General features: G+C 38.9%; 1 protein-coding gene across 1 annotated transcript in view; it reads left to right on the top strand.

Annotated features, from left to right (window-relative positions):
* The window catches only part of CDKAL1 (CDKAL1 threonylcarbamoyladenosine tRNA methylthiotransferase), a 379,155-nt gene that overhangs the window by 272,445 nt on the left and 93,402 nt on the right, over positions 1-13,308 (top strand). Inside the window, exon 12 of the mRNA XM_082282699.1 lies at positions 1,238-1,418. Within this exon, the coding sequence (XP_082138825.1) occupies positions 1,238-1,418 (181 nt within the window). The remainder of the gene's footprint in view (positions 1-1,237; positions 1,419-13,308) is intronic.

Raw genomic sequence — 13,308 nt, 5'->3', positions numbered from 1 at the left:
TTTCCTCTCTCCTTCCTTCCCCTTCTCCAGAGCTCGTGCTTTCCTTGCTAGTGGGGATCACCACTACCTGCTTCTCTACTGAAGATCAAGGGGCTGAGCCTCTTCAAACTGTTGAGTTGCAGAGAATCACAGAATTGTTAAGGTTGGAAAAGACCTGTAAGGTCATCAAGTCCAACCATTAACCTGGCACTGCCATCTCATTTTCTTCTTCTCTGATGTTGCCCAGCCTCCTGTAACTTCTCCACTTGGAGGCACAGCTCCTCCAAAACAGCCCAGCTCCAGTGGGACAGAGGGCCATCTCCCCTGGAATCAGAGAGAGCCCCCAGGGAGTCCCTGCAGCCTGGAGCTTGGAGGTCTGCATCCACCATCTGAAGCTCAGTCTGGGTGCAAGCCTTGATGGCTGCTCCAGTGTCTACTGGGAAAGTGTTCATGGCATGTTCCCACCATGTCCAAGATTGTGATGGTGGCACAATTTCAACTGAAGCCCCCTAACTTCACCCTCTTCTGTGCATCCTTCTGTGTCTATGGGCTGTCTCTGTCACCTGTGCTCTTTTAACCTGATGTGTGTGTGTAAGGGTTCTGCATATACAGTCTAAGGGGAACAGTTAGGAAATGTTGATCTTGCTTAAATAACAACTCAGTGCCTTTGCATTGTGAACTTAAGTATTTTGTTTTCCTTTTAAAACAAGGCATAGGCTGATGTTTTAGAATACTGAGTTAAAAATTAACTTGTGTCTAAAGATGTATGTTTTGCTTATAAGCCAATTCTGTTCAAATTTGCTAGGTGATATGACATGCCAGTCCCCTCTTTCAGATACCCTGTTCTACTTTGGTAGCAGCATTATAAAACATTAAATAGTTGACATTTTCTAGTGACTGAGTCTCAAAAGGTTTGCATTTTATGGATTAAGCAATCAGAATTCAAGAAATAACAAGGTCTGCTGATTACCTCTAATTTTGATTGAAGGAAGAGTTGATCCAGATGTTTTCACTCTTCTGTCACAATCCTAATCCAGTATTTGCTGCAATGTCTTCTATTACTTGTGCTGTTGGCTGAGCACCAAATGCATTTATCATTACCAAGCAATGGTGTTAAAATCTCTTTTTCCCCAAAGATCCATTTAGGTCTCAATTTCTATAGATAAAGTTGAAGGCTATAGTCTATGTACACTAGCTTTTAAGGGAGCAAGACTTTTACATGTCCTTAGTTAAGTGTTTCTTTCTACTTTCTTTACAGAGTGCCTGGAATAACAATTGCTACAGACATCATTTGTGGTTTTCCAGGAGAGACAGATGAAGATTTTCTAGAAACAATGAAACTTGTAGAACTGTACAGGTTTCCAAGCTTGTTTATTAATCAATTCTACCCACGCCCAGGAACCCCAGCTGCAAAAATGCCTCAAGTTCCAGCTGCAGTGGTAAGATCCATTTTCAGATGCCTTTAATACATAAAGCATGTACATGAAAATGTACATTTTCTGAAGAACTGTGCCACATTCAGTTGAAGGATTTTTTCAGTCCAGTAAGGGAAATTATACTAGCTAGATCACTGAATGTGTTTTCATAGATAAATGACTGTTCAGATTGTGAGGGAGAGTAATACAGTGCTTATACTGAGAAGGTCTTGTCTGCTTTCTATCAAGTTTGGGGTAAATGAGTACCAAGAGTAGCAGCTGATTGATTACACATATTAATTTTTTTTCATTTTAAGACTTTTGAGATTCTAGCAATCTCAAGCTTATTGTGAATAATTATGCAAAGTATTAATAATAGAGCAGTGATAATCTCAGATTTATTGGTCAAATATCAAATTTACAGGCCACTTCTGAGACTCTCCTTATGCACTGCTTATAAATTTTACTTCTTTCAGCCTGCATGTTAAAGGCCATTAATAAAATTGGAGTTTATCTTTCATTTCTCCTTCCTTCCTTCCTTCCTTCCTTCCTTCCTTCCTTCCTTCCTTCCTTCCTTCCTTCCTTCCTTCCTTCCTTCCTTCCTTCCTTCCTTCCTTCCTTCCTTCCTTCCTTCCTTCCTTCCTTCCTTCCTTCCTTCCTTCCTTCCTTCCTTCCTTCCTTCCTTCCTTCCTTCCTTCCTTCCTTCCTTCCTTCCTTCCTTCCTTCCTTCCTTCCTTCCTTCCTCCCTCCCTCCCTCCCTCCCTCCCTCCCTCCCTCCCTCCCTCCCTCCCTCCCTCCCTCCCTCCCTCCCTCCCTCCTATCTTCCCTTTCTCCCTCCCTCCCTCCTATCCTGTCCCTTCCTACAATCCCCTTAACACTTTCTAATTGCCAACATTCTCATCTTAAATTCCAAGGTGAAAAAGTCTGTTTGTATATAGAAGGTACATGGCTATTGACTGTACTTTGCTTGCTATAAATAGCTATTTATAAGCAATAATCATAGCAATAATATCAGAAGGCATGGTTTGATTTATTTTACAAAAATTGAATTTGTTATTTTTGTAATCTGAATCTCAAAACAGGAAAGTATCCAAGATTGATGCCTGTAGTAATTCAACTCATTACTGTACGATTTTTATGGGCATAAATAACATTTATATTTCCTTTCAGTGTAAGAATGAAAGTCAGCCAGAAATGTAAATCAATTTAAATAAAAACCTATTTCTTTCAATTTATGTATCCTGGTACACCAACATGAAGTCAAAACAATCTATTGGAACTTGTATCCCTTTGCTTGTACATCGGAAAGCTAAACAAAGTCTCTGTGCTTGCTCTTAGTATATACCATGAATTCCATAGGATGTGTCAGCTGCTGGAGACATAAAATGAGATTATATCTGGCTTCTTCAGTTTATTGTTTAGTGTAGTGCAGCTGGAGCAATGACTGTTCATTTATTGTAGATGATCTTATAATAGGAAATTGTACATTTTCAAATAGAAGTACCTGCTGTTAAAGTAGTCTCCTTAGTGTAACCAGCTCACAGTGTTGCATTATTTGTCTTAGTTTTGAATGCTTTTTATATATTTGATAAATTAAAAAAAGTTCAGAAATGTAATTTTTTGAAGGTAGGAAGTTTCAAAATCAAAACATCGATTTATGTTTCGGGTTTGTATTCCTTCATTCCCAAGTTTTTAAGCATGGTATTTTCATGGGAGGTGCAGAGAGTTTAAGTTAATTTACCCACTTCTGTTTAACGGGGTGCTTATGGGAAGACAATATGCAAAGAGATAAATTATTAAAAGAACATTAGTTGTTCTGTAGTTAGAAGTATTACTTGGAAAACGGTAATTGTCAATTTAACCCAGTTTTACATTCTTTCTTCTTATTTGTAGCACTAGTACTTATTGCTTTCAGTGAATTAGAACCTTCAAAGAAGATAGGGCCTCTAATCCAGGGCTGATGAAAACCTGTAATTAATAGATTTTGTTTCTCTTTTTTCTTTTCTTTTCCGTGTAGTCCTTCAAAAATCCTGTGTTATGAGGTCCTTTGTTCTTTTATCTCTTAGTTGAAATGGAGAGCAACTAGTCAAACAGAGCAGGAAGAGCTTGTGCTAATCTCCTATGTTTTATATTCACATTACTTCTAGACAGCAGCTGATGGTCTTTCCTGCATTACCAGAAATGGACAGGCATTTAATTTGTCATTCCTTGCTTAGAGTAACTTACGTTTCTCTGCTAGGAAAAGTAAGTAGCACACAACCACCCACGTTATGCACTCTGACCCTTTCATCCCTTAATGAAATATTGTCCACATTAATGAATTCATTTTATTGCATTTGCATTGGGTAAGAAATAGCACATGAACAGCTGGCACATTGGCTTGCCAGTCTGAACTTGTGAGCTTGGTGCTTCCACAGGATGTTCATAATGGTATCCTCTGCAGTGGATCTTTTGGTAGCATCTCTCTATGGGAAAAGAATTTTGCCAGTACTGCTTTAAAAAAGTGCTGACTCAGCGAGCAAGTTATTTGACAACTGTTATTCTTGTTTGGTTTTTTTTTTTAAAGACTGCATGTATTTGCATGTTCTTCCAGTTTTTAAATACTTCTGCAATGGACAAATCCATTGCTGATTGCAAACTGGTACACTTTAGTGAGTTCCACTTCACCAACTCTGGCTCAAGATGGCTTTGGTGATTCTGCCCAAGTATCACAGCTGCAATAATAACATACTTGCCATGTCAGTTCCTTTTAAATTAGCTTTTTTTGGAAGACCTTACCACTTCTAGATACAGTCTGTAGAGTATGAAGCATAATAATATTTAGCACTTCCGTATTTTTAGTGGATCATTTTGATCATGATCTTAAATATAATTGCTGTTTTGGAGAAAATCCTCATTTGAGCTTATCTTAATAGAAAAAGCAAACAGTAGGTCAACATGGAATCATCCCTTCACATAGATAATTTATCATTGAAAGCCTTACAGGCACCGATATTTTGCTAAAAGGGCAGATGACACTAATCCAGATGGACAGTTCTGCCACCATAAATTCAGAAAAGACAGCTAAGGCTGCAGGCCTTTCTTATTTCTCCTGGAGAAAAAATGTCCATGGAGAATCAGACATCTGTCTAAATGGCCTCATCATTTCATGACCATCAATTAGATTATGCTTGCCATAAATTCTCTCTCCAGTTTAGAGAAAAGTTAAAACAAACCTATGCATGATTTTTCTTTTTTCTAGTAAGCAATTACAGTAATGCTGAGTCATGTGCATGGAAAATGAGCCAAGATGTTGGCCAGAACTTAAATGCTGCCCAAATACTTTTTTCTTACATTTGCCCCCAGTTTATGCACTGTTTCAGAGATGAGTCTGGATGCTCCTTATTCACTCTGAAGCGTGTTAATGATGATGCTACTTTGTGTACTGTTATTGCTGCTATTATTGGTATTATGTATCTCAATTTTCTCCATTTCCTTACTGTGTTTACTTGTAAAAGTGATAGTGCTGGTAATGGCATAACTCAAATTACAGATTCTAGTTAAACTAACAAGAAGCAATGTAAGAGAATATGATTTAGACGTGTCTGGTAGGGAACTCCTATTTAGCTGCATTGCAAAGCATCAGAATAATTCTAAGTGTGAAAGTTACTCTTTTTCTCTAAAATTAAGAGTGTGTAAAACCTTATGGTTTTGATAATTTTAATTTCTCTGGTCTTTGTATTTTCAAGGCAGCTATTAGTCGTGTGGGGACTTGCAAGATTTTTTTCTCTGTCCTTGTGATTTGGTCCATAACAATTTCTGAAACATTAGGGGAGATTATCATCTCAGGATCAACTTGACTTCTGTCACTTGGAAATTACATGAGGAAATAGCCATTTTGAAAATAAGGATCATAACATGGGACAATTAGGTTCATCTCTAACTGAGAATAGGAGATGGCAGCTGTTTTGAGAGCAGTAATGTGACTGCAACTTCATGTTTACTGCATCACACTGCATCAACTGCAGTGTGGATTCTAATCTTTCTGTATATATTTTCAATAGTTTAAGAAATTTGGTTTCAATTATTGGTGTAATTATTATATTTTTTAAAAGCATTTTTTAGTGATATCTAGATGAAAGACTATATATTCACTTTCTCTTTTCTTCTCTCTTTCTTTATGTCATCAGATAATTACGTTGCTCTGAGATAGAAAATTTTGTCAGTCAACTATTGAACATTTCCTTTAATTCCTCTGAAGTGTCTCATTAATTTTTTCTCCCTTTATTAGTTGTATTAAGCACTATGCTTACTATACTGAGGTGAACAACCAATTTAAAAACTTCATAACTGTCCTAGTTTGGGCTGGAATAGAGTTAATTTTCCTCCTAGTCGCTGGTGTGGTGCTGTGTTTTGGATTTAATATGAGAATCATGTTGATACCACTACATGATATTTCTACTTGTTGTTAAGTAGTGTTTATACCAAGTCAAGGACTTCTCAGCTTCTCGTGCCCTACCAGCAAGAAGGCTGGAGTGGCACAAGAAGCTGGGAGGCTGCACAGCTGGGACAGTTGCCCCAAGCTGGCCAAAGGGATATTCCATACCATGTGGCTTCATGCTGAGTATACAGAGCTGGCCAGCAGCAGCTGCTGCAGCTGCTCGGTCACCGTGAAGAGTTAGAAAACTAACACACTGTTAGTACACTCATCATTATTGGGAGAAAAAAATATCAGTGATCTGACCTTGTATCCCCCTCCATTTAATCAAACCATCATTTAGATCTGTTCCCATATTTACCAATTGCAGGAGCAGTACATAATGCACTAAGAGATTTTTTTCCTGTAAGGACAGCATAATGCAATATGCATTATGTGTGTTGTGCATTATCAGTGTTGTCTGCCAGACAAGCTGTATTTGATCATCTCTGTGGGAGCAGAAATTTTGTGGCCTTTAGTCTATAATGGCTACTTATTTTTCTTAGACTGCTTTACTTTTGCTTCCCCCTAGGAGGTCTCCAAGAAGTTTCATGATACCCTTTCATAACTGAGTGGCTGCAGATCCACCATCTCTCTCTTTGATTAGAATTCTGCAAGGCACTAGAAATAGGCATTCTTGAGTGCCAATAGATACAGTGTGATGTTTAATTCCTCCTTTGATGGATGGATATAGGTTTTGTAGTTCTGAATCTCTGCACACAAACAGCTGAATCTTCTGTGGAAGCTCATTAAAAATAATGTAATTATCCAAATGTCACCAAGCTGCCCAGCCTGACTGAAAAATAACCAGTCCTGTATCAGGCAGTATCAGCTGTCCTCTGCTTCAGCATTTTTGACTACAGGCAGCTGGACAGCAAATGGAATAGCATTGCTTGTGCAGGGGACACTTGTGCCGTGTTCAGAGCTCTAAAGGAAAGGAGCACAGAGGGACCTCGTAGGTGTCCCATCAAAGAAAAGGCTGGTAAGCTTCCCTGTTGAGCAGACAGTGAGGAATGATGACAGTCGAGGACCAATCTTGCCCTCGAGCGTATGCTTCAGACCTTAGTGGGTAGTGATGTGGCACAATGTGCCTGAGGAGGCCAGGGTCAGAGCTGAAGTAAGGAAAGAATTCATCTGCTGTCTGATACGGATTTAGAAATAGCTTGATAAGGTTTCATGTACTCTGTGATACATGACAGAACCAATGGCACTGTTAAGCACTTGAAGGTTGACGGAGAGCAGCTTCAGGTGGAGTTGATTAGTTAATGTGATTTAAGTGCCCAGAAAGGAAGGTACCATCTCATTTCTGATTCTCACAGACATAGCAGAATCAGTAATACTTCTTGCATCAGATTAATGGTGATCAATCCAAAGATCATGCAATGGGATTGTGTAGGGATATTCTTTTAAAATTAAAGAGGATGCTGTGGAGATCATAAGGTGGGAGAAAAGGAAAGAAAAGTAAATAGAAAAAGGAACAATGCCAGTTATTCAGCAGTACTGTTACTCCAGTCTTCCATCACTATGAGCTCCCCTGTTAAGTGCTGTGACTAAATGGCATTACATGCCCCAGGAATTGGATGCAGCTGTGATAACTGCTTCTTGGCCCCTTACCCACATCTCCCCTCCCCAGCCCATGCAATAATGCATGGTATAACATGCAGAATGTTCTTCATGTGTAAGAGAAGCCAAGACCGATTAATGTCTGAGTTTGACTGCTGAATGTCTGTACTACTATTTGTTTTTCAGCAGTACACTTCTATTTGCTGTTATTATTCTGCCAGGATAAAGACCTGAGTGAAGACTTTCATGACAGCTTTGGGACCAGAGAGTTAAACATGTGAAGGCTGGAGGGGAAGGTAGACCATGAAGAAAAAAACCAGTATATAATTCTTCACCAATATATAATTTTCCACGGAACTATCATAGTATTCCAAGTTAACATTTTCCAGCAAGTTGCTTTCTAGTAGTTTTATTTACATCATGTTCCCTTATGATTTTTATGAGGTCCAGTGTGTGTTGTGAGGTACCTCACAACAACATGTGAGGTACTGCAGAAAGCCCTACAAACCATCAAGATAGCTATGAATTCTCTCATCTACAAACCCAGTTATTTTTTGATGGGTTTTATTTTGATTACTTGTCTGTTGGTTAGTGCCATATCCATGTTGGATCTTTCTGTTACCTTCTAGATGCTTAGAATTAGTTTTGCATGTTTTCCTCCCTGTTTTTTTTTCACGAACTATATAAACTGGTTGACCTATGAAAGCCTGGTCCCTCCTTTCCTCTGTTCTAAAGATGGCCAAAACATTTGACTTTTGTGCTGTATCTTTAAGTCTGCCCCAGTGCTCACCATTCAGTGTGTAGCCAGAGCTGTGGGTTTTGCAGTGAATTCAAAGGAATGTAATTACCTGAGAATAGGGGTTTTGTGGTAAGACAAAACTACTGAACAGAATTTTACAAATGTTTAAAGACCATTTTATTTTAGAGCTAGAATCAGCTCAAGCTCAAACCACTTTAAGTTCTTTGACCGGGCGCTGAAATGAAGATCTGTTTTTTTTGTTGTGGGAGACAGTTGAGCTGGTGGGTTTTAAAATAGGTTGAACCTATTCATAAATAAATCATCTGCCTATGGAGCTGCTGAAAATTCAGTTCATAGCTGAATCTGGGGAATGAGTTAAATTGCACAGTAACAGCTGGACAGTGAAGAGTCAGATCCCTGAGAAAGGACATAAGTATTTTTACTCTAGCCTGGAGCTGTGGCTCTTAAATCTTACACTGGTGTAAAATAGAAGTCTTGCGCTTTCAAGGAGCACAACTGTGTTGCTTGAGAAAACAAGTCAAAATTCAAAGCTAGATTTGAAATACATTTAGGAAACCAACTTAGTTGGTGTTCTAGTTTTTTGGATTTTGGTTGTTTGGTTTTTTTTTTACAGTTGAAAATATGAGCATCTTAAAGTAAAGTACAACTATGGGTTCAATCTAGGCTGTGTTAAGAAAGAGAATTGGACAATCGAATAAGGAGAATATACATATGGAGGAAGAGGTAGAGTTCTTTCTGAACTTCATTGTCAGGCCAGAAATAGTTACAGAATTTGCAAGGATCATGAAACTGCTGTTAACATCATGTAACTTTGTAGACTGATGCTTGCAGCCATGTGCAGAACATATGTTGTATAAAAAAAAGTAATTTTGGAAAATGTAGTCCTCCCAGATTTGTAGTGGTTATGAGCACTCATTGCCCATCCTCCTTCCCCTGTGAGTGTGTCTGAAAATCCTGATGGAATTGTGAGATTTTTAGTTGCAAGAAAGCTGAAATAGCATCAGGAATTTAAACACCACATACTCCTGTGCTGAATAGAAGGAAGGGAAGATACTCTCAGAGACAAGGCAGAATAGCCTTTGATTTTAAGGGAGAAAACAATTTTATCTCCAATCTACTCTTTATTCTTCTGTCCTGTTCATTGGTTCATAATGAAGTGGAAGAACAATGGAAGAAGTCTTAACTGTGCCTTTTTGTAATTTTTGTAAATTTTGGTTGAATTACTGTTAGGTAACTTATGTAAAACTGAAAAAAAAAATCCATTTTTTAATTTGAAATTTTAACTCACTTTATAAACTGGACGGCTCAGAGCTAAAAACAGTGCCAGCAGCTGTAGTAATTAATAATAACTCATCCCCTAAAACTGGATATAGGCATCAGAACAGAAAAATTTCAAAATTCCAGACTTCTTCAAATGAGAATGTGGCTTAGGTGTAAGAGTTTGTGACTTAACACAGCAAATTAATTTGTATCACAGAGCCTACTAAGCTTGTCCGTCATTTGCAAATAATGTAACATTATGATGGCCCATACAAAGTGCTTTGGAAGGAAAGGACACGGAAATATCCTGAGGTGAGTTCTTGGTGACCCTTTCTTGAACTTATCTGTCTTTGGTAATCCAAGTACACTCCCTCAAAGCCGTCACAGTTGATCAGGTCAGTGAGTGCTTTGGAACTCGTATCTTCCACTGTTTTCATTGCTGCGCCTGCACCTCTGGTCATTGGGCTAAAAATCTTGGAATTCCTGAAAACCTGGAAGTAGAGTGGAGGACTGAATAACAGATGAAGATAAAACAGTGAGAGCAGTTTTTGTATGTCTAGTGAATTCATGTGTTGTGGGTACACATGTGGGGTCTCATCACAAAGTGAGCACTTGAGCACTGCTTTTCCCAGTTGGTAGCACAACTGTGCCCTCTCCAGCACTTCTCTCTCTGTTCTTCTTGGAAAGCTGGAAAACCTAGTGCTTTCAAGGCTGCTCGTGTGTGGTACAGCACACAGATACCTCACCAGATTGTAGAAAGGAAAATAGTACCCTGCAGACAGGTCTGTCCTTGGCTTACGTATGTTCTGGGCTTAACATATCTATAGATACAGATATGTAGATATTTTAAAATTGCATTTCATTGCTACGATGTAGTTTGCAGTTCATTCTGGTTTATATTATTGTGTAACTGGCTGCAATAACTATACATATTTAGAAACAGTCTGTCCCTTGTGACCAATCACTTCATTTCTGATTTAGTGTCAATCTAATTTGAAATATGGCTAATACCTCAGGCCAAGATTCAGCTAGATATTTTGTTCTACAAATTGTTTTTGACCTAAGCAGTCTTCCTAATCAGTTATAGTGGCATCCTTAGGAAATACCCACCTCATACAGACTGTGAAATTTCTACAGGAATTTCAGATACAAAAATCTATCAGAAGTGAGACAGAGCATTTTACAAACTATACCAAATTTATGGACCCTCAAAATGAACAGCTGCTGAAGGCCTTTTCTGAAATTAAGAATTGCTTTGTGAAAGTCTTCAGAATAAATTTTGCGTAATTTGTCGAATCATAGAATTGTAGAATATCCTGAGCTGGAAGGTTATTGACTACAACTGTGCAGGACATCACAAGAGTCACACCTGGTGCCTGAGAGCACTGTCCAAACACTTCTTGAACTCTGTCAGGCTTGGTGCTGTGACCACTTCCCTGGGGAGCCCTTTCCAGTGCCCAACCACCCTCTGGGTGAAGAACCTTTTCCTGATATCCGGCCTAAACCTCCTCTGACTCAGTGTCATTTCCTCAAGTCCTGTCACTGGGCACCACGGAGAAGAGGGCAGGCCCTGCTCCTGCTCTTCCCCTCACGAGGAAGCTGTAACTGCAGTGAGGTCTCCCCTCAGTCTCCTCCAGGCCGAACAGACCAAGTGACCTCAGCTGCTCCTCACACGGCTTCCCCTCAAGGCCCTTCACCATCCTCATGGCCCTCCTCTGGACACTCTCTAATAAACTCTCTAATAGTTTCATGTCTTTTTTACATTGTGGCACCCAAAGCCACAAATAGCACTCACGGTGAGGCCGCCCCAGTGCAGAGCAGAGTGGAACAATTCCCTCCCTTGCCCTGCTCTAATGCTGTGCCTGATGCCCCCCAGGACATGGCTGGCCCTCCTGGCTGCCAGGGCACTGCTGACTCATGTTCAACTTGCCATCAACCAGGACCCCCAGGTCCCTGTCTGTGGTGCTGCTCTCCAGCATCTTGTTCCCCAGTCTGTCTGTCTGTACATCCAGGGTTGCCCCATCCCAGGTGCAGAATCCAGCACGTGCCCTTGTTAAACTTCATATGGTTGGTGATTGTCTCTAATAAAAAGTGACAGGAATAGCAAGCATTAATTGTAAGATAAATTAAAATATTTCAAATTTACCAGAAGGAATAAAATTCAGCAATATTTGTAAAATATATGAGTTTGAAGTTTCTGTATTAGGTAGCTAATGTATGGGAGGTAAGAAGGAGGAAATTGCAATGCATGTGGTTTAATTGAAAATGGATCCTTCAACAAATTATTTTCAGATAGGTTGACAGATGTTCTTATGAAGATCCTATGCTGTTTTTTGAAAGTGTCTGTAGTTTTCCATAAATCAGAATCTCTACATAAAATGTGAAATAGACTAAACCATAACCATTTGTGTTGCCATAATCCTGAAGATAGTATTCCTTTAATGTTTGCAATCATTTTCCAGTATTAATTATCAGTAAAGCTGTGTGAAGTTTTATATATTTTGCTCTTTTAGACAAAAGACACATTGCACAGAGTCACAGAACCATGCTCTATTTTTTTGAAAGAATCATCATGTGTAAATAAAAGTATACAAAATATGAGTTATGAACGTATAGTTCTATTGTTAATGGGAGCTGGAAAAAAAGTCCACTATCCTGGAACATTGAGGTGAACTGCTGAATAACACACTATACACTAAGTGATATTTTCCATGTATGAATCAAAAATTATTAGAAATTTATTTCTTAAAGCAAGCTGAATATGTCTGGGTCAGTAGTTTAAGTAGAACAGTGAGTCTATTTTAACATAGTAACCAGGTAGGTTAGGTCAAAAAGACTAGCTAATCCCCAAATTAGTTTGTCTGCTTCGTTAGAGATGTGATCAAAAAGACAGGAATAATGTCAGTAGAGCTGAGTTAGTGATAGGAAGCAGAGAACTTGTCAGGTCTGTATTGTCACTTCTGCTCTTTCAGACTTTACAGGGCATGGATGCAAGTGCAGAATGAACACCAGGTATGATTTTATCAAGAAATCTGGCTGGGGCACAATGTTTTTTCTTTGGGATCTTTTCTAAGAGGGTGATGCATTGAATAACTGAGGTCAGAGAGAATGGTTCACTGGTTTCTGATAACTTTTTTTAAAAGCTGTTTTGCAGACCAAAAAGCAATCTGCAAACTTTGATAACATGGTGGTTCCAGTGGCTTAGCTCATATCTCTCTGTTGTGGTTATAGGTACATAGATTTAAGACTTTATGGATTGAATCTCCAAGCAAGGTTTTCAAATGTACCTTGGTTGGAGTAGTTGTTATCTCCCTCACTGTTGTTTTGCCAAGTAATTCTGTGGAGATTAAAGTTAGTCCAGTGGGTGTCTTTGGGTAGGGTGCTACCTGCTGCATTCTGATTTATAAGAGTTCAGAGTTTGGAACTACCCAAGGCCTCTGTAGTTTTGAGATCGCAGATGTAACATAGGGGAAAAGAAAGACACAGCTTTGTTACTGCTCAGAAAATGGATGCTACTGAAGTCAGAGAATGTCACAACACAAAACATGTTAGAAAATGCTGTTTCAGAAAAGAAAGCTCCAATCTCATGGTTTTGTGTCTGTTATTCTAGAGCCTCTGTGCTTTCATTTATACTGGGGAGGAGAACTGTGGAAATACTTGAAAGCTGCTTCATTCTTCTCCCAAAGTGTATCGAAGTTGTAGTTAAATTTTTCCTTGATTTACTAAGTTTAATGTGACTTTAAATTATGTAATCCATTAGATACTACAGGAGGAGGTAATGTGGTTTTCCAGACTTGTTTGAAAGAAAAACACAATATTGTTATTGGTTGGTTGTTGGCATGCTCAGGGATGGGGGTGGGATACTTTATAAACTC

Source organism: Coloeus monedula, assembly GCF_965178545.1.
Source record: "Coloeus monedula genome assembly, chromosome: 1".
In the NCBI taxonomy this organism is placed as follows: Eukaryota; Metazoa; Chordata; class Aves; order Passeriformes; family Corvidae; genus Coloeus; species Coloeus monedula.
This window is presented reverse-complemented; position numbering and strand designations above follow the sequence as displayed.